The 21,814-nt window shown below is 44.5% G+C and overlaps 2 protein-coding genes across 11 annotated transcripts in view; both read right to left on the reverse strand.

Annotated features, from left to right (window-relative positions):
- rnf130 (ring finger protein 130) overlaps positions 1-4,028 on the reverse strand; it is a 183,483-nt gene extending 179,455 nt beyond the window's left edge. For 2 of the 4 annotated variants that reach the window (XM_059990701.1, XM_059990703.1), the window contains exon 1: positions 3,380-4,028. In XM_059990701.1, coding sequence (XP_059846684.1) covers positions 3,380-3,812 — 433 coding nt within the window. In that variant the 5' untranslated portion in view covers positions 3,813-4,028. The remainder of the gene's footprint in view (positions 1-3,379) is intronic. The other 2 variants (XM_059990702.1, XM_059990704.1) reach the window with 2 other exon arrangements.
- Positions 4,029-12,917: 8,889 nt separating this feature from the next.
- The window catches only part of flt4 (fms related receptor tyrosine kinase 4), a 271,100-nt gene continuing 262,203 nt past the window's right edge, over positions 12,918-21,814 (reverse strand). For all 7 annotated transcript variants that reach the window (XM_059990711.1, XM_059990708.1, XM_059990707.1 and 4 more), the window contains one exon: positions 12,918-21,324. In XM_059990711.1, coding sequence (XP_059846694.1) covers positions 21,135-21,324 — 190 coding nt within the window. In that variant the 3' untranslated portion in view covers positions 12,918-21,134. The remainder of the gene's footprint in view (positions 21,325-21,814) is intronic.

A 21,814-nucleotide genomic window follows, 5' to 3' on the forward strand; every position in this document is an offset into this window, starting at 1 on the left:
TTCCTCCCACATTCCAAACACATCCTGGTTAATAGGTCTTTATAAATTGTTTTCTGACTAGACTAGAGTTAAATCGGTGGGTTGCTGGGTGGTGAGGCTTGTTGGGCTGGAAGGGCCTGTTCCACATTGTATCTCTAAATAACACAAATATCATTTCAGTAGAGGATCAGCTATGATTTTGTTGACAGGTAAAGGAGCACAGGGGGCTAAATGACTCACTCCTGTTTCAATTTCTTATGTTAGTTATAGTGAGAGAGCATGGAAGTAGGCTCTTCAGCCCACTAAGTCGACACTGCCCAGCAATACCCATCTTTTCATGAATCTGATCCATTTATCCTCTCCACATTCTCACCCATACTCTCCACACTGCCACTCACTAACAAATTTGGCCCAAACGATAGTGGCCAATTAACCCACAACCCACACACCTTCAACTGAGGGAGAAGAGTGGCGCAGGGGTGTGGTTCTACTGGCTGCACCTGTGTGCTGCCTTGAGCAGCTGCACAAAAACAGTCCTTATTACCATTAAGCACTGCAAGTAATTTGGTTATCTGATAGTCTTTTTCTAAAATGTATTTATGTATTTAGTGATACAGTATGGAGTATGCCCTTCTGCCTTTCAAGCTACGCAGCCCCAGCAACCCCACAGCCCCCATTAATCCTAACCTAATCACGGGACAATTTACAATGACCAATTAACCTACCCAGTACATCTTTAGATTGTGGGAGGAAACTGGAGCACCTAGAGAAAACCCATGCATTCCACGGAGAGGCCTTACAGAACACTGTCAGAATTGAACTCTGGAACACACTGAGCTGTAATAGCATCGTGCTAACTGCTACACCGCTGTGGTGCGCAAGTCTTTGGAATCTACAATCTACTGGCAGAACAAATAAGGCCACCTTTTACCATATAGACAATTCCATGAACATGGCATCACTATTTATGCTCTCTTCTTTACATATGTTATACATAAATATACAATTACATTAATAAATGCATTTGTATGCAAAGGGACCAAAGCATTGTTGAGGGTCTCTACCACCATCCCACAAGTTCTTTGACCCACGACCATCAGAAAGGAGGTACAGGAACATCAGGACTAGGACTGCCAGACTGAGTAACAGTTTCTTCCCTCAGGCTGTGAGACTGATGAATACCCGGTCACCACTGAGGTCTCATCACTCGGACAGCGAGCTGTTTACTGTTTGCCTGTGCTATGCACTGCATGCATTTTGAAATATATTTTATTAACTTATTTTATGTTTGTAATGTTTTGTGGGTGTACTGTGTTCCAGTTGGGTTGTATACATGTACAATCAAATGTCATTAACTCAATACAAGTTATTGTAATTTGTAGTACATTTTATGTTTTGCATTGTACTGTTGCCATAAAACAACAAATTTCACATTCATGATAATAAACTTGATTCTGATGCAGCACCCGACTGATCATAGTAATCCAACCTCTCAATTAAACTCCAGACTAAGAAAATACAAGTGGAAATGCCATTAGGTAACCAGACCCAAACTCCCCCTGCTCTCAGACTCCAAAATAATTTGCAGTATTTATTGGAAAAGAGACTTTTAGAAAGCAAAATATGTAGTTAATTTTAAGATACAGACATACTGCACACTTAGGGGTGAATGCCAGCAGTTTGGAAGGACTTGCGCTTTCTCCAACAGATGGGCTCAATATTGTACTGTTACTTATTGTGCCAGTGAATCTACTAACCGTGGGCAAACCAAACTGACAGTAAACCTTGCAGCTGAAACAAGTAAATAACCATAATGCCAACGATCCTTTTGCAAAACTACACACTTCAATAGCACAGCTGTACAGTCACCCATTGCTACAAAGTGCTTTCATCTTTGCAATAGTGCAAATATATTTGGTAATTTAGCACAAAAATTGCTAAACGCAAAGTGAAATCTTGCGCAAGCTAACCATTACTTAATTTATTTCAATTTCTCAATCTGCTGGTGTTCTGCTTATAACTGTTGGAATTTTCATTTTAAGTTTCTCTATTTAAAAGGGCAACTAATATTCCTGTGGCATTTAAAATTGAAAACAAGTTACCCAATGAATATAGAAAATAGCTAACCTTCTTAAAGGCCCTTGTTGGTTACCAAATGACTGCAAGTGTTATTTTGTAGCTAATATTAGGAGTTTCACAATGATCTATATGAATTTACTGTATGTTTCTTTGCAATCGTAATGATATGGGCTACGTGGTGTTCCATTGGTAATGTAATTTGCACTTTGGTCCTGGAGGAACATTGCATCATTTGGCTATATTCAAGTATGGTTGAATGATAATTAAACTTGAACTTGGGCATTAAGGAAAAATTGCATAAATGTCACTTTTATCCAAACAACATGGAGCAAATTTGGTTTGGAAAACTACACACATTAAAAGAAATGGCACAAGAAATGCAGAATTAGACAAAACCATAAGCAGCTGGTACACATGGCCAGCTTATTGTGCAGTGGAAAAGCAATGAGTCTGACATGAGATGTAAGGAATGATCTCTGTCTAAAATGTTGACTTATTTTTTGTTATTCATTTCAACCTATTTTTTTAAAAAATTTCCATATTTGAAACATCTCAAATGTTATGAAGAATAATCTCATAGTTTATGTTGTGAGGCAAAACATTTCTAAATGTAGTGGACAGTCTCTTCACTTGACATTTTAAATTCCCAGGGATTAATCATCCTATTTTTCCCTTGCTAGTTTACAAGTTCATCTTTCGCAGGGCCTCCAGTGCCTTAACCTCACCTCAAACAGATTCATAAAGCATTACAGCACAGAGACAGCCCCTTCGGCCCATCTAGACAATGCCAAACTGTTGGATATTCTTCCAGCTTGTTTCCAGATCACTCACTAGTGTGGACTCAAGAACCTCCTGGTAATGTTCACCCAACGCCTCCATTTATTTCATCTAATTAGAGATATAGCTTGGACCAGGCCCTTATGACCCACCGATTTAACCCTCACCTATCACAGGTACAATTTGCTATGACCAATTAATTGGTACGTCTTTGGACCGCGGGAGGAAACCGGAGATCCCAAAGAAAACCCGGTTCTTGATGCTCCACTCCTCCCCACTTCACACACCATGGTCTACCATGATACCCTCCTAGCAGCGTGCTCCAGCATTTCAAGCAGTTCACAAGCTGCACCCCCCATTAATAACCCTTCCCACCCCATCCCCCAACACACACACGCCTCCTTCTCTACCAATGCTCCCCTGGCCATTTCCATCTCCTCATCCCCATTTCTGTGGGACCTTGCCCATACATAATCAACAGCATGTCCCTCCTCATTACTCACAGCGTGGTCCCTGCAGGCCCGGACCCCGGGTCTCCGCTCACCTTTGTGCGACATGGTGACGAGGTTCTCCTCGCTCGAGTTGTTGTAGATGACCACGGCGGTGGCCTTGTGCGCCGCCGCCCGCAGGATCTTCTCCTTGAAGGTGCAGTTTCCGCGGCGGAGCAGCGCGATCCAGCGCCGGGTGTCGGGCGGCACGACGAAGCGAGTGTGCGGCTCGCAGCCCTGGCGGTCGCGGGCCGGGGCGAGCACCATGCCGCCCGGCACGTCCTCCTTGGGCGAGTCGCGTCCGTAGCGGCCGCCGTCAGCTCGGCCCAGCACCGGCTGCAGCTGCCCGCTCTCCGGCTCCACGTACGACACGTTCACCGCCGCCTCCACCGGCTCCTCCACGTTCATCTGCTCCGAGATCACGGCGGCCGCCCGGCCCGCCAGCAGCAGCAGCAAGTAGGCGGCGGTCGGTGGCGGCACCCGCCTCATCTTCGCTTCAAGGGTTCACAGGGTTTTCCCCTTCCCCTAGTTTGGTCGTTGCCGCTCCCCCGGATTGAAACCGGACCCGCTTCACTTCAACTTTCCCATTTCCCGCACCGACTGCTCGCCCTCCCGTGCCCGCCGCGTGTTCGTCCGCCTCGCAGCGCTTGACAGCTGAACCCGGGAGGGCGGGCGGGCCGGCCGGCCGAGCATGCGCAGCACCTGTTCCTCGCCCGCACCCCCGCCCAGGCATGAGCGCGGCGACGGCTACACACACGCGCAGTCCAGTCACCTGCACGGCACCGTGAAACGAGGCGACGTCTGCGCATGCGACCTAAGGACAGACTGGTCTCCCCGTCTCTGTCTCGCTGCGGTTTGTATTGAACTAGAAACTACATTATGGCGGTGCTTTGGAAGGATAGATTAGAGAGCTCCTCTAGGGAGGCCATTTGGGTGGAATTGAAGAATGGGAAAGGTGCAGTAACACTGATAGGAGTGTATTATAGGCCACCTAATGGGGAGCGTGAGTTGGAAGAGCAAATGTGTAAGGAGATAGCAGATATTTGTAATAAACACAAGGTAGTGATTGTGGGAGATTTTAATTTTCCACACATAGACTGGGAAACTCATTCTGTAAAAGGGCTGGATGGTTTAGAGTTTGTGAAATGTGTGCAGGATAGCTTTTTGCAACAATACATAGAAGTACCAACTAGAGATGGGGCAGTGTTGGATCTCCTGTTAGGGAATGCGATAGGTCAGCTGACAGATGTATGTGTTGGGGAGCACTTCGGGTCCAGTGATCACAATAGCATTAGCTTCAATATAATTATGGAGAAGGACAGGACTGGACCTAGAGTTGAGATTTTTGTTTGGAGAAAGGCTAACTTTGAGGGGATGCGAAGGGATTTAGAGAGAGTGGATTGGGTCAAGTTGTTTTATGGGAAGGATGTAATAGAGAAATGGAGGTCATTTAAGGGTGAAATTATGAGGGTACAGAATCTTTATGTTCCTGTTAGGGTGAAAGGAAAGGTTAAAGGTTTGAGAGCACCATGGTTTTCAAGGGATATTAGAAATTTGGTTCAGAAAAAGAGGGATGTCTACAATAGATATAGGCAGCATGGAGTAAAGGAATTGCTCGAGGAATATAAAGAATGTAAAAGGAATCTTAAGAAAGAGATTAGAAAAGCTAAAAGAAGATACGAGGTTGGTTTGGCAAATAAGGTGAAAGTAAATCTGAAAGGTTTCTACAGTTATATTAAAAGCAAGAGGATAGTGAGGGGTAAAATTGGCCCCTTAGAGAATCAGAGTGGTCAGCTATGTGTGGAACCGAAGGAGATGGGAGAGATTTTGAATGATTTCTTCTCTTCGGTATTCACTAAGGAGAAGGAAATTGAATTGTCTAAGGTGTGGGAAACAAGTAAGGAAGTTATGGAACCTATGACAATTAAAGAGGTGGAGGTACTGGCGCTTTTAAGAAATTTAAAAGTGGATAAATCTCCGGGTCCTGACAGGATTTTCCCCAGGACCTTGAGGGAAGTTTGTGTAGAAATAGCAGGAGCTCTGACGGAGATCTTTAATATGTCATTAGAAACAGGGATTGTGCCGGAGGATTGGCGTATTGCTCATGTGGTTCCATTGTTTAAAAAGGGTTCTAGAAGGAAGCCTAGCAATTATAGACCTGTCAGTTTGACATCAGTGGTGGGTAAATTAATGGAAAGTATTCTTAGAGATAGTATTTATAATTATCTGGATAGACGGGATCTGATTAGAAGTAGCCAGCATGGATTTGTGTGTGGAAGGTCATGTTTGACAAACCTTATTGAATTTTTTGAAGAAGTTACGAGGAATGTTGACGAGGGTAAGGCAGTGGATGTAGTCTATATGGACTTCAGCAAAGCCTTTGACAAAGTTCCACATGTTAGGTTGGTTAAGAAGGTTCAGTCGTTAGGTATTAATGCTGGAGTAATAAAATGGATTCAACAGTGGCTAGATGGGAGATGCCAGAGAGTAGTGGTGGATAATTGTTTATCGGGATGGAGGCCGGTGACTAGCGGGGTGCCTCAGGGATCTGTTTTGGGCCCAATGTTGTTTGTAATATACATAAATGATCTGGATGATGGGGTGGTAAATTGGATTAGTAAGTATGCCGATGATACTAAGGTAGGAGGTGTTGTGGATAATGAGGTGGATTTTCAAAGCTTGCAGGGAGATTTATGCCGGTTAGAAGAATGGGCTGAACGTTGGCAGATGGAGTTTAATGCTGAGAAGTGTGAGGTTCTACATTTTGGCAGGAATAATCCAAATAGAACATACAGAGTAAATGGTAGGGCATTGAGGAATGCAGAGGAACAGAGAGATCTAGGAATAACTGTGCATAGTTCCCTGAAAGTGGAGTCTCATGTAGATAGGGTGGTGAAGAGGGCTTTTGGAACGCTGGCCTTTATAAATCAAAGCATTGAGTACAGAAGTTGGGATGTAATGCTAAAGTTGTACAAGGCATTGGTAAGGCCAAATTTGGAATATTGTGTGCCGTTCTGGTCACCGAATTATAGGAAAGATATCAATAAATTAGAGAGAGTGCAGAGACGATTTACTAGGATGTTACCTGGGTTTCAGCAATTAAGTTACAGAGAAAGGTTGAACATGTTAGGTCTCTATTCATTGGAGCGTAGAAGGTTGAGGGGGGATTTGATCGAGGTATTTAAAATTTTGAGAGGGATAGATAGAGTTGACGTGAACAGGCTGTTTCCATTGAGAGTAGGGGAGATTCAAACTAGAGGACATGATTTGAGAGTTAGGGGGCAGAAGTTTAAGGGAAACACGAGGGGGTATTTCTTTACTCAGAGAGTGATAGCTGTGTGGAATGAGCTTCCTGTAGAAGTAGTAGAGGCCAGTTCAGTTGTGTCATTTAAGGTAAAATTGGATAGGTATATGGACAGGAAAGGAGTGGAGGGTTATGGGCTGAGTGTGGGTAGGTGGGACTAGGTGAGATTAAGAGTTCGGCACGGACTAGGAGGGCCAAGATGGCCTGTTTCCGTGCTGTGATTGTTATATGGTTATTTATTGCCGCACTTCTAATGCCATGCTTGGTCCCCAACATAAACCAATCAGATTCTGCAGTTGCTGGAAATCCGAAGCAGCACACAATGCTGAAAGAACTCAGCAAGTCAGGGAACATCCATAGAGAGCAATAAACAGTCAACGATACTACCTGAGGAAGGGTCTCAGGTTTATTGACTTGTTTATTCCCCTCCATAGATGTTGTTTGACCTGCTGAGTTCCCCCAGCATTTTGTGTGTATTATTGAATTTGTCATTGGCTCAAGTGACTCCAGATGATGGGTAAATTAGGTTTCAGTTTCTTATTGTCACATGTAATGAGATACAACGGAAAGCTCTTCTTCCACACTGTTCATACAGATCAGATCATTACACCGTGCATTAAGGTAGAACAAGGGAAAATAATAACAGAATGCAGAATAAAGTGTTACAGTTACAGTGAAAGTGCAGTACAGGCAGACAATAAGGTGCAAGGTCATAACGAAGTAGATTGTGAGGTCTTATTGTACTAGGGAAATATTCAGTAGTCTTATAATGGGATAGAAGCTGTCCTTGAGCTTGGGTGTAGGTGCTTTCAGGATTTTATATCTTCAGATCTTGGAGTAGGTTAAAGGATCGTCACAACATCATGAGCTGAAAGGCCTGTTGTACTGTGTTTTGATGTTTGATGTTCTGACGGATGGGAGGGCGGGGAAGAGAATGTCCGGGGTGGGTGGGTTCTGAGGGAGTGCTGTGCTGTAGAAGGGGTAGTACTGAGATGGGTGTTTTGGGGGTCTATCTCACCTCTCGAAAGAACATAAAACATATCAACACACACAAAATGCTGGTGGAACGCATTAGGCCAGACGGCATCTATAGGAACGATAAAACATATGGTTGCTCTGGGTCCAGGGTCTCCTCCTTATGTAGCATCTCCCTCTGGTGGTAGCCGGTGCAACAGCAGAGCCCATGACGATATCACAGACAACAGGAACAGACACACCACCACTCAATGCGCCGAGCAGTATCTGTGGGGGAAAGGAATTGTCAACGTTTCGTGCCTCAAATATTGGTTCCTTTGCCCAGGTTCGTGTCTTTTACAAAGCAGTTGTCAGAAACACGATAAAATCTGCAGATGCTGATATCACACAGAAACACACTTGGAGAAACACAGCAGGTCAGGCAGCACCCGTGGGGAAAAAAGTAAACAGTCGACGTTTCGGACTTATACCCTTCTTCAAGACTGGGACGGAAGGGGCAAAAGTTGGGGGAGGGGAAAGAAGATAGCCGGAAGGTGATGGGCGGAGCCAAGGTCATGGGCTGAAAAGGAAAGAATCTGTTAAGAGAGGAGAATGAACCATAGAGAACGGGAAGCAGGAGTGGACTCGAGGAATGTAATAGGCAAGTGAGAAGAACGAAAAGTTCAGTGTGGGGAATAGAAGAAGATGGGAGGTGGGTGTTGTTCACTGGAAGGAGAAATTAGAATCAGAATCAGGTTTATTATCACCGGCATGTGACGTGAAATTTGTTAACTTAGCAGCAGCAGTTCAATGTAATACATAATCTAACAGAGAAAAAACAATAAAATAAAAATAATAATAAAGGAGTAAATCAATTACGTATATTTAATAGATTTAAAAACGCGCAAAAACAAATACTGTATACTGTACTAAAAAAAAGTGAGGTAGTGTCCAAGGGTTCAATGTCCATCTAGGAATCGGATGGCAGAGGGGAAGAAGCTGTTCCTGAGTTGCTGAGTGTGTCCCTGTACCTCCTACCTGATGATAACAGTGAGAAAAGGGCATGCCCTGGGTGCTGGAGGTCCTTAATAATAGACGCTGCCTTTCTGAGACACCACTCCCCAAAGATGTCCTGGGTACTTTGTAGGCTAGTGCCCAAGATGGAGCTGACTAGAGTTACAACCTGCTGCAGCTTCTTTCGGTCCTGTGCAGTAGCCCCTCCATACCAGACAGTGATGCAGCCTGTCAGAATGCTCTCCACGGTACAACTATAGAAGTTTTTGAGTGTATTTGTTGACATGCCAAATCTCTTCAAACTCCTAATGAAGTATAGCTGCTGTCTTGCCTTCTTTATAACTACATTGATATGTTGGTACCAGGTTAGATCCTCAGAGACCTTGAAACCTTGGAACTTGACACTGCCCACTGTCTCCGCTTCTGATCCCTCTATGACAATTGGTATGAATTCCTTCGTCTTACCCTGCCTGAAGTCCACAATCAGCTCTTTCGTCTTACTGACGTTGAGTGCCAGGTTGTTGCTGTGGTACCACTCCACTAGTTGGCATATCTCACTCCTGTATGTCCTCTCATCACCAGGTTGTATCATCAGCAAATTTATAGATGGCATTTGAGCTATGCCATAGAGTAGAGCAGTGGGCTAAGCACACACCCCTGAGGTGCGCGCACCAGTGTTGATGGTCAGTGAGGAGGAGATGTTATCAGAAATCTGCAAATTGTGGTCTTCTGGTTAAGAAGTTGAATATGAAGTCTGATATTCATACTGTCAGATTCGGGGATACCTGGACAGAATATTAGGGTAGCTACTCCACCCTGAGGGTGATCTCATCTTACCACAAGAGTCAGTGAGCCATGGATCGACACGTCGGAACAGGAATGGGAATTAAAATGTTTGGCCACCAGGAAGTCCCCCTTTTGGTGGATGGAGTGGAGGGGCTCAGCAAAGCGGTCCTCCAATTTATGACAGATCTCACCAGCGTAGAGGAGGCTGCATTGGACACAATAAGCAGATCCACGGGTGAAGTGTAAGGATTGTTTGGCGCCCTGAGTGGAGGTGAGGGAGGCAATAAATGGGTGGATGTAGCACTTAGGTCACTGGCAGGGATCAGTGCCTGGAGGAAGATTAGTGGGGATGGACGAATGGACAAGGGAATTGTGGAGGTAGTGATCCCTCACTGAAAGCGGAGGAAGGAAGGTAAAGATATGTTTAGTGGTAGGGTCTCTTTGGAGATGGTGGAAGTTGCGGAGGATAATGTGTTGGATGCGGAGGCAGAACCTGATTCCTACCTGCTTCAAAAAGGCAACAATTATACCAGTCCGCAAGAAGAGTTGTGAGCTGCCTTAATGACTATCACCCATCAGCAGTCATATCTATGGTGATGAAATGCTTTAAGAGATTGGTCATGGCTAGAATGAACTCCTTCCTCAGCAAGAACCTGTACCCACTGCAACTTGCTTAATGCCACAATAGGTCAATGGCAGACGCAATCTCAATGGCTTTTCACGTGGCCTTAGACCACCTGGACTATACAAACACCTATGTCAGGATGCTGTTAGTTGACTGTAGCTCAATGTTTAACATCATCATTCCCACAATCCTGATTGAGAAGTTACTGGACCTGGGACTAGGTACCTCCCTCTGCAATTGGATCCTTGACTTCCTAAACAGAACTTTGCAATTTTCTGTGGTCATGAGCCGTGATATGTCTGAACAGGATGCATATGGGACATTGTACATGGGACATTACCACACAGTACAGGCTCTTCAGCAACCATGTTGTGCCAACCCTTTAAACCACTAAGATTAATCTAACCCTTCCCTCCCACAACATAGCCCTCAAGTTTTCTATTATCCATGTACCTATCTAAGAGTGTTTTAAATGGTCCTAATGTATCTACCAATGTGGAGGTGGGTGGTGGAATCTGGGGGAAGTTGATGGCATAAAGATAAAGCACAGTGAAATGTATTGTTTGCGTCAATGACCGACACAGACCGAGGATGTGCTGGGGGAAATCCGCAAGTGTCACCTCACTTCCCACAACCCACTAACCCAAACCAGTATGTCTTTGGAACAAAGCACCGAGCACCCAGAGGAAACTTATGCAGGCATGGGGAGAATATACAGACTCCTTACAGACAGCAGCGGCAATTGAAATATTGCCATGTCACCTATTGTGCATTGGGCGGGAGGTGGAAGCAGTGGGTTTAAGGTAAATGGGTCATGGTTGTTAAGGATCTGTCAGGCAACATGTTCTTTAATTGTTTTTCAACCAGTCTGAGCAATTGATGTGCTTTGAGGTATCTGTTGGTTTACAATTATAAAAAGTGTACCTGTGAGCTGTATCAATGTGATACAGTTAACAAGGAGCATTGTCCAGGAAAACAGCATCCATTATCAGGGATCCCCACCACCCAGGACATGCTTTCTTTTCATTGCTGCCATTAGGAAGAAAGTACAGGAGCCTCAGGACTCACACCACCAGGTTCAGGAACAGTTATTACCCCTCAACCATCAGGCTCTTCAACCAGAGGGGATAACTTCACTCACACCATCAATGAACTGTTCCCACAACCTATGGATTCATTTTCAAGTACTCTACAACTCATGTTCTCCACATTATTTATTTATTTATTATATTCGCAGATTGTCTTATTTTGCACATCGATTGTTTGTTAGTCTTTTTGTATAGTTTTTCATTGATTCTATTGCACTTCCTTGTTCTACTGTGAATTCCTGCATAAAAAATGGAGGCCAGGGAGTGACACACTTAGTGCGACGCTATTACAGGTCGGGGCATCGGAGTTTGGTGTTTAATTCTGGCATCATCTGTAAGGTGTTTGTATGTTCTCCTTGGGGAATATTTGGGTTTCCTCCCATAATCCAAAGGCATACCAGATAGGTTAATTGGTGGCTGCAAATTGTTAAGTGATTAGGTTAGGGTTATAAATGGGGATAGTCGGCCGTTGCTGGGACAGTGTGGTTTGAAGGGCTGCAAAGGCCTATTCTGTGCTGTATCTCTAAATAAAATTTTAAAAAGTGAACCTCAGGGTTGTTTATGGTGACATATATGTATTTTGATAATAAATTTACTTTGAATTTTGTAGAGTTGTTCTAGAAGTATCTGTTTAATGAATTTTATTTAAATCTCGTTATGTGAGAGAACAGACCATGAACAACAGTCTTCCACTCCCTTCTCTAGATCAAAAGTTCAGAAAATAGAGACCCACTCATCGATTTTCAGCTTGCTTTACCGTCTGATGTTGCAATCAATAACAGAATGTGTGCTGTTCTTTGGAGAGGCCTTCACAATGAACTGTAAGTAAAGACTGAAGAAAACCTTGTTATTCACTTCATTAAGCAGATATCGATTGGAGATGACCATTTGAAAGACATAGTAAATCTTCCAAGAAAGTGACACAGTAACAAATACCAATTTGAGAAATGTGAAATAATTAATAGATGAGGTAATTTACCATCCACACAGCTGAAGCGACACCGATATTCATCAGAGAGATGATCAATACAGAGTAAACATGAGGAATTTGAGATGTGACAATATATCATGACAATCCTATTTCCATTCCCCCATCGATTCTCCTCCCACAGCCCACAGATACTCTTCCCACCGAGTCCCCTCCCACAGACCATAGACACTCTCCCCATCACTGATTCTTCCCACCCACTGAATCCCCTCCCACAGGCCATAGACACTCTCCCCATCACTGATTCTTCCCACCCACTGAATCCCCTCCCACAGGCCACACACACACTCCCCTCACTGACTCTCCCCACCTACTGAATCCCCTCCCACAGGCCACAGACACTCTCCCCATCCCTGATTCTTCCCACCCACCAAAACCCTTCTCACAGCCAATAGACACTCTCCCCCATCACCGACTTTCCCCAGCTTCGAATCTCCTCCCAGCATTGCTGTTCATGTAGAAACTGCCTCCATCTTAAGCACAGAACAGTACAGGCCCTTCAGCCCAAAATATTGTTACAACATTTTAACCTACTCTAAGACCAATCTAACCCTTTCCTCCCACATAGCCCTCCACTTTTCCATCATCCATGTGCCTATCTAAGATACTTCTTAAGTGTTCCTAATGTATCTGCCTCTCCCATCACCCCTGTTCCACTCTGTGTAAAAAACCCACCTCCCTACAAACACCTTAAAATTATGCCACCACTTATTAGCCATTTCCACCCTGGGAAAAAGTCTCCATACCTCTTATCATCTTGTACACCTCTATCAAGAGATATGGCATCTTGGATCTAAGATCATTCAGAACAATCAGACAGAGATGTAAGAGGCAATACAGGAATGCAGAGCTTTTAATTTCTCCCTGCAGGAATTAAATGAGGGGAGCTATTTCCTTAGAGCGTTGCAATCCAAAGTTGTGTTTTATTTGTGTTATACATGCCTCGGAAATATTCCGTATCCTGTTGCCCACAATATGCTATGTACAATATACATCAGACATACAGAGAATGTTTATTATGTTGCATATCGTTAAATGTAGATAAAATCTTAGTGTAGTTTTAGCAATTCCTTCTATAAGTGAGATATTGTCCCCTCCCACCCCACATACAATGATCTGTGATTATTTAATCCCCATTATTATTAATGGAACTGTAAACAATTGCCAACAGCTATTCTCAAACACAATAAATGTGCGTGGCTTCACACCACGTAACATGTTGAGGATGGAGGTAACATACACAGCTCTGCTGCAGTGACTTCAGACAAGGCATCAGTGGGTCCAGCTGCTGGGTTCTCCCAACTAACAGCTCCTCTGGTTTAAGAGAGTGACGGTGGGGTAGCACCTCAGTTTGGCTAGGACAGAGTGTTGGGGGTACATGTTTCTGAATTGAAGAAGAATAGTCCCTATTGAGGGGAGTGTGAGGGCAGTTTGAATTTGGAGGGACCTAGGAAGGGGAAGATTTCCATGGGTCAGAAGTCCACGTCCCTGGGATGTCTATAAGAAAAATCGTATAGGAGCAGAATTAGTCCTTTCGGACCACTGAGTTTACTCTGCCATTCCATCATGGCTGATTTATTTTCCATGTCAGCCCCTTTCTCCTGCTTCACCATCCAGGACATGGCAAGTCCAGAGGTTGAAGCCTGAAGGGCAAAGGCTGAAGTTGGCAAGACAAGAGGTAGTCACCTCAAGGTCAAAGACAGAAGTTGGTGAGTCCAGACATAGACACCCAAAGCTCAAAGTCTAAAGATAGTCTCGTCTGTAGATTTACAGCCATTGGGTCAGGAAATTGGGACTGGAGGTAGGAAGCCTAGTGTTTGAGAATTGGGGCCAAGGAATGGAGGCCCAGATATAGCCCATCCTAGGGTTAGAGGCCTTTCTGTTTGTGAGTGAGGGGATGGGTAAATGACTTGTTTTGCTGTTGTTGTGTTGTTCTGTCAAACACTGTGGACATGCTTTGTTGGTGCTGGAATGTGTGGAGACTCTTGCGGGCTGCCCCCAGCACATCCATATGTTGCCATAAACACACGAGATTCTGAAGATGCTGGAAATCCAGAGCAATGCACACAAAATGCTGGAGGAACTCAGCAGGTAGGGCAGCATCTGTGGAAATGAATAAACAGTCAACCTTTCAAGCTGAGGTCCAACATGTCAGCTGTTTTGATGCCTGACCTTCTGAGTACATCCTTAGGTCATGTTGAGTGTTAATGCAAACAACACATTTCACTGTCTGTTTTGATAAATAAATCTGAATGTGAATCTGGCATCAGGAATGACAGATGCTGGACATCCAGAGCAGGTGTGGTCTCAGGAGTTTGGAGAGGGGTATTAACTAGTGGGAGGGGCAAGATGGCGTCCACTGGATGTGCAAAGCTGGAGTTGGGCTTAGTACTTTGGTGGGAAGGAGGGAAACATATTGGTAAGGAGTTGTTGGGGGGGGGGGGAGAGAGATAAGTCAAACTTCAGCTGTGGCTGTGAATGTTACCTCCATAACCTCTTTACACCGTCACATTTTTACAAAATACAGAATACTCATTGAAGAATACCCAGGAAGGATTTCCAGTTTCTATGTGAGGCTGTATGATAGCAACCAAGAGATAACATTAAATAGGTCAGCAGCAACTCAACAGTCAAGACGGGCAAAAGGATCTGCTCAACTATCGGAAAGCCAGTCACTGAAACAATCAAGGTGCCCAAAAGTAGGAAGGTCTCAGTGGAACCCAGAGCAGTGAGTGGAGAGTGAAGTGAAAGTTAAACACAGGAGAATCTGCAGATGCTGGAAAGCCATTCAACACACACAAAATGCTGGAGGAACTCAGCAGGCCAGGCATCTATCTGTGGAGAAGAATAAAGTGTTGACATTTTGGGTCAAGACCCTTCAGGGAAGGTTAAGCCCTGACTGACACCAAAACACCACTCACTCTGGGAGATCTGGGCAAAGGTGGGATGAATGGAGCTTAGGGGATGGGCATTGGCTGGACCTTAGGGATAATTTGGGAGTTAGAAGTGTTGGGATGGGGAGTTTGATTTTCTTGGAGCATTGACATGGGACAGTATTTTGGACAACAGTGTCATGGATTACAGGGTCATTGAGTCACACAGAACAGAAACGGGCCCTTCAGCCCAGTCCCATCTGTCTGTGTTTGGCCCATAGCACGCTACACTTCTTCTGTCCATGTACAGTACATTCCTAGACAGCTTTTAAACATTGCTAATATGTTCATTTCAACCACTTTTCTGGAAGCTCATACCAAGTACACACCAACCTTTGTGTGAAGAAGCTGCCCCTGATATCCTTTTAAATCTTTCGCCCTCTGATGCTAAACCCCTTTGGCTTCAGCATGCTCATCCCTCCCCACCTTCAAGGATCTCCTTGAAGGCCACTTTCTCCCCAGCCAGCATCTTGTCCCTTGGCCTAGTGGCTCCACCAACTGAGTGTAACATTGCTGTGGACTGGCTTGGTTCCCTTCACCGAGCTAGAAGTGGTGTTGGTTCATAACAATGAATAATTAGTGATATCTCAGAGTATCACATACCTCCACAGTGCAGGCACCTGCCCGGTCAATGACAACACAATCAACTTCAAAGTGTCACAGTCACTCAATCTTAGTCAGTAGCATTTCTCAGAATACAAAAAGCCATCAAAAGCTGAAAATACAGATTGTAAAAAAAAAAGTGCCAGAAATTTAGTATCCACTTGAGGGTCAATCTGCCCACTGTGCCTGACAGGAGTCCTGATCCGAGTCCCTCAGGGTGGGAAGGCAGGGCAGAGGCAGAAAGTGAAGGCAGGTCACTTGCTGAGTGTCTTTGATCACGGCCTCAACAGAGGTTCCGTGTGGTGATATTTAAAGTGGAGGTTGATAGGATCTTGATTAGTAAGGATGTCAAACATTATGGGAACAAGGCAGAATGGTGTTGAGAGGGATAATAAATCAGCCATGATGAAATGGTGTAACAGACTTGATGGGCTGAATGGTCTAATTCTGCTCCTATTTCTTATGGTCTTATTTATGAACTACCACTATGCTTCCAAATTACTGCCTGGGTCTAATGTTCCAGTACATCCAGATCTCTTATGGTCACCTACCTACTGTAAAGATATAAATAAGACTGAAAGTGTGCAGTGAAAGTTTACAAGGATGCCAGGACTTGAGAAACTGAGTTACAGGGAAAAGTTGAATAGGTTAAGCTTTATTCCCTACAGCGTAGGAGAATGAGGAGAAATTTGACAGAGGCATACAAAATTATGAGGAGTATAAATAGGGTAAATGCAAGCAGGCTGTATTGGGTGAGGTGGCAGGTGATAGGGTGGGACCACTGAATTTGGGTAAGATTACAACTAGAGGTCATGCATTAAGGGTGAAAAGTGAAATATTTAAGGGGAACTTGAGGGGGATGTCTTCACTCAGAGAGTGGTGAGCGTGTGGAAGAGCTGCCAGAGGAAGTGGAGAATGTGGGTTTGATTTCAACATTTAAGAGATGTTTTGATAGGAACATGGATGGGAGAGTATGTAGGGCTATGGTGTGGGTGCGAATGAATGAAACTAGGCAGAACAGCAGTTCTGCATGGGTGGGCTGAAGGGCCTGGTTTTGTGCTGTAGTGCTCTATAACTCTAGGTCACTGGGCAACACAGATCCAAGGAGTATGGGGAATTATGAAAGAGTTAGTGGAGAAGACAGCAATATTTCCATACAGATCTGACCTCTAGAGTGCTTCAGAAAGGAAACCCCTTCAACCTTTTCAGAGGGTATGTGATAAATGTATTGTAAGTGCACTGTGGTCTGGTAGAATATTTTGTTTGGTTGTATACATGTACAATCAGACAGATGCCAATAAACTTGATCTGTAAGCTTAAAGGAATGGGAGCTGATCAGTATTGAGGTAGAATGGACATTCCTGGTCAAGCCATGATCTCTTCAATATACAGAGAGGTAGTTACACCCAAAGTGCAGGATGCAGGAAACTGGGTGTCAGCCAGGAAGGGGAAAGGGGTTAAGGAGTCCGTGCAAGAGTACCCCTGTGGCCATCCCCTTCAACAACAGGTATACCATTTTGGATAATGTTGGGATGAGGGAAGGGGTGGAGGCCTAGAAGAGGAAAGTCACAGTGGTCAGGTCTCTGGCACTGAGCCTGCCCCTGTGACTCAGAAGGAAAGGGGGAAGAAGAGGCACTCTATGCTGATAGGGGATTTGTTAGTTAGGGGAACTAACTAGAAGTCATGGTTCGTGTAGGTACCAATGACAGGATAGGACAAATGGCAAGGTTTTGCATAGGGAGTTCAGGAAAATAGGTGTGAAGTTAAATGGAAGGACCTCCAGGGTTGTGATCTCAGGATCGCTACCCGAGCTAGTGAGGCCAGAACTAGGAAGATTATACAGTTTAATACGTGGCTAAGGAGCTGGTGTAGGAGGGACAGCATAAGATTTTTGGATCATTGGGCTCTCTTCCTGGAAAGGTGGGATCTGTACAGAAGGGACGGTTGCACCTGAACTGGAGAACTAAAATCCTAGCGGGAAGGTTTGTTAATGCAGGACAGCAACGAGGTTTAAACTAAGAGTTGCAGGGGAATGGGAACCAGAGTAAGGAGCAAGGAGTAAGGGTGTGGCCTACAAATTACTAAGGGAAATAGAAAGTGCATGCCAAAAGGGCAATGTTAGCCATGGTGGACTTCAATATGCAGGTAGATTGGAAATATCATGTTGGTGTTGGAATGCAGGAGGGAGAATTTGTAGAATGCCTACAAGATGGCCTTTTAGAGCAGCTTGTGGTTGAGATCACAGGAGGATCAGCTATTCTGGATTGGATGCTGCACAATGAACCAGAATTGTTTATTGAGCTTAAGGTAAAATAACCCTGGGGCAAGTGATCATAATTTGATCAAATTCAGCCTGAAATTTGAGAGGAGAAGCTAAAGTTAGATGTATCAGTATTACAAAGGGAATTATAGAGGTTCAAGAGAGGAGTTGGCCAGAAATGATTGGAAAAAAACAATAGCAGGCATGATGGCAGAGCAGCAATGGCTGGAATTTCTGGCAGCAATTTGGAAGGCATAGGATATATACGTTCCAAAGAGAAAGAAGTATTCTAAAGGAAAGATAACTTCAAGAGAAGTCAAAGCCAACAAAAAAGCCAAAGAGAGGACATACAATAGAGCTAAAATTAGTGAACAGTTAGAGGATTAGGAAGTTTTAAAAAACAGAAGGCAATTAAATAAGTCATTAGGACGGCAAAGATTGAATACCAAAGTAAACTACCCAATATTATTAAAAGATACCAAAAGTTTCTTCAGACACATAAAGTGTAAAAGAGAGGCGGTAGTGAATATCAGACCACTGGAAAATTATGCTGGAGAGGAAGTAATGGGGATGAACTGAATAAGTAATTTACATCTAGCTTCATTGTGGAAGACACTAGCAGAATGTTGAAAGTTCCAATAGTCAGGGGACATGAAGTGTGTGAAGTTACCATAGTAGACAGGAGATTCTTAGGAAACTAAAAGGTCTGAAGGTTTATAAGTCACTTGCACCAGGTGGCGTACACCCCAGAGTTCTGAATGAGGTGGCTGAAGAGATTGTGGAGACTAGTAATGATTTTGGAACAATCACTAGATTCTAGAAGGGTTCTGGAAAACTAGAAAATTGCAAATGTCTTCAAGAAGGGAGAGAGGCAGAAGAAAGGAAACTATAGGCCAGTTAGTCTGACTTCTGTGGTTGGGAAGATGATGTAGTCGATTATTAAGAATGAGGACTCAGGGTACTTGGAGACTTCTGATAAAATAGGCATTATCAGCATGGTGTCCTCAAGGGAAAATTTTATTTCTTCAAAGAACTCCTCAAGGGAATTCTTTGAAGAAATAAGAAGCAGAACAGACAAAGGAGAATTAGTTGATGTTGCGTACTTGGATTTCCAGAAGGCCTTTAACACATGAGGCTGCTTAACAAGCTACAAGCCATGGTATCACAGGAATGATTCTAGCATGGATAAAGCAGTGGCTGATTGGCAGGAGGCAATAGTGAGAATAAAGGGAGCCTTTTCTGACTGGCTGCCGGTGACTAGTGGTGCTCCACAGGGTTCTATGTTGGGATTGATTCTTTTTACGTTATATATCAATGATTTGGATGACAGAATTGATGGCTTTGTTGCAAAGTTTGCAGACAATATGAAGATAGGTGGAGGGGCAGGTAGTTTAGAGTAGTAGACAGACTACAGAAGGATTTAGACAGATTAGGAGAATTTGCGAAGAAATGGCAGATGGAATACAATGTTAGGAAGTATATGGTTATGCACTTTGGTAGAAGAAATGAAACGGTCGACTATTTTCTAAATGGAGAGAAGAACAGAGGTGCAAAGGGAATTGGGAATCCTTATGCAGGATTCCCTAAAGGTTAATTTGAGGGTTGAGTCTGTGATGAGGAAGGCAAATGCAATGTTAGCATTCACTTTAAGAGGATTAGGATATTAAAGCAAGGATATAACGTTAAGACTTCATAAAGTTCTGGTGAGGTCTCAGTTGGAGTATAGTGAGCAGGTTTAGGCCCATTATCTTAGAAAAGATGTGCTTACATTGGATAGTGTTCAAAGGAGGTTCACGAAAATGATTCCAGGATAGAATGGCTTGTCATATGAAGAGCATTTCATGGCTCTGTGCCTGTATTCACTAGAATTCAGAAGAATGAGGGATGATCTCATTGAAACCTATCGAATGGTGAAAGGCCTTGATAGAGGGAATGTGGAGAGGATCTTTCCTATGGTGGGAGAGCCTAAGGCCAAAGGACACGGCCTCAGAATATAGAGGCGTTCTTTTAGAATGGAGATGAGGAGGAATTTCTTTTGCCAGAGAGTTCTGAATCTGTGAAGGCCAAGTTTTTACAGATATTTAAGGCAGAGGTTGACAGATTCTTGATTTATCAGGGCACGAAGGGATATGGGGAGAAGGGAGGAGATTGGGGCTGAGAGGAAAATTGAATCAGTCATGATGAAATGGTGGAGATGATGTGATGGGCCAAATGGCCTAATTCTGCGCCTATAACGAACAATCGCACTCCTCATCCCAGAATGGAGGACCACCTAGAAGGAGCTCCAACTGTTCAAAGTTTAAAACTTCTTAAAAACTCCTATGATCTGAGTTTAAGAATACTGGTACTATGAAAAAATATAAACCAAAACAAAAGCAAAAGGGATTCAGCAGATGCTGAAACTCCTGAGCATCACACCATAAAATGCTGAAGGAACTCAGCAAGGCAAGCAGATGAGCTGAGACCCTTCACTGGGGCTGGAAAAGAAGTTTGGAAGAAGCCAGATAAAGAAGGTGGGGACAAGCATGACCACAGGAGTGACTTCCCTCATCCCTGGGAATTCTCCCCATCCCTTTCCTCTCCGAACTATGATACCTTTCGGCAGAGGGTCATAAACAAAACCGAAAACACAAGTGATTTCTGCACATACTGGAAAGCCAGAGCACGACACCACAAACAGCTGGGAGAACGCAGAAGGGTAAGCAGCATCTATGGAGGGGAATGAACAGTCGATTTTCTGGCTGTCAGGTCTGGAATGCAAGGGGGTAGAACCCAGAATAAGAAGGTGGGGAAGGGGAAGGAGTACAAGCTGGCAGGTGATAGGGTGAGACCAGGTGAGTGGGAAAGTGGGTGGGTGGTTGAGGGAATGAAGAGAGAAGCTGGGAGGCGATAGGTGGAAGAGATAAGAGGCTGAAAAAGAAGGAATCAGATAGGAGAGGAGAGTGGACAATGGGAGAAATGGAAGGAGAAAAGAAGGACTTTTTGCTTGAGAGTTACTGACTAACTTGTTGTTTGGGGAAGCGAGTATTTGTCAGCAGAGATTATAGTCCAGTTACAGATACCAGCCGGTGGAATAATTGGAACAGTATCCGGGTGGTTTGCAGAGTTCAGAACCTTAGAAGATACTGGAATTCCATTCTGCAGTTCCCAAGGCAAGTATCCGCGATCAATTCAGAGGCAGAGTGCTGAGAGCGAGCAGGGAATCCTCTGAGTGCTGAGACAGGTTCCTGCGGTGGACACCCGTGGCAGACGAGTCCTAGAAGGGGGAACTGGTGTCCAGAACAGCAGGTTCCAGGGACAGGTCCCCCCGAATGTCGCACTCCCATCCCACCTGTGACAGGTGCCCACAGTCACTGCCGTGAATGGTCGGCCCCCCTGCTCCAGAATACCAGACTGATCCACATCGACACCGGTCAGGTTGTCTGCACACTCGATTCGAGGCTTTACTGTTGAGAGAGAAGAGGGGAAACAGGAGTTAGCAGCGCAGGAAGTTGGAGACAAGACAGAAGCTCTGTTTAGACATGGAGACAATTAACACAGAGCATAGAGCAGGCTTAAGTTAAATTCCTGGACTGCCCCTTCCCTAAGTGTGTGGTGGAACAGTGTAGAGAAAGCTTCACTGTGCCCGACCCCAGGTGTGCATTATGGGACGGTATGCAGGGAGCTTCACTCTGTGTCTGACCCTGTTGGTATATGCTGAAAGACCTTCACTCTGTGTCTGATCCTGGGTGTGTGTGTTGGGACGGTGCAAAGGGAGCTTCACTTTGTGTCTGACCCCGACTGTGTGGAGGGAGCTTCACTCTGTGTCTGACCCCAGGAGAGTGTGATGGGTCACTGTGGAGGGAGCTTCACTCTGTGTCTGATCCTGGGAGTGTGTGTTGGGACGGTGCAAAGGGAGCTTCACTCTGCGTCTGACCCCGACTGTGTGGAGGGAGC

Source organism: Hypanus sabinus, chromosome 15, assembly GCF_030144855.1.
Source record: "Hypanus sabinus isolate sHypSab1 chromosome 15, sHypSab1.hap1, whole genome shotgun sequence".
Taxonomy (NCBI): domain Eukaryota; kingdom Metazoa; phylum Chordata; class Chondrichthyes; order Myliobatiformes; family Dasyatidae; genus Hypanus; species Hypanus sabinus.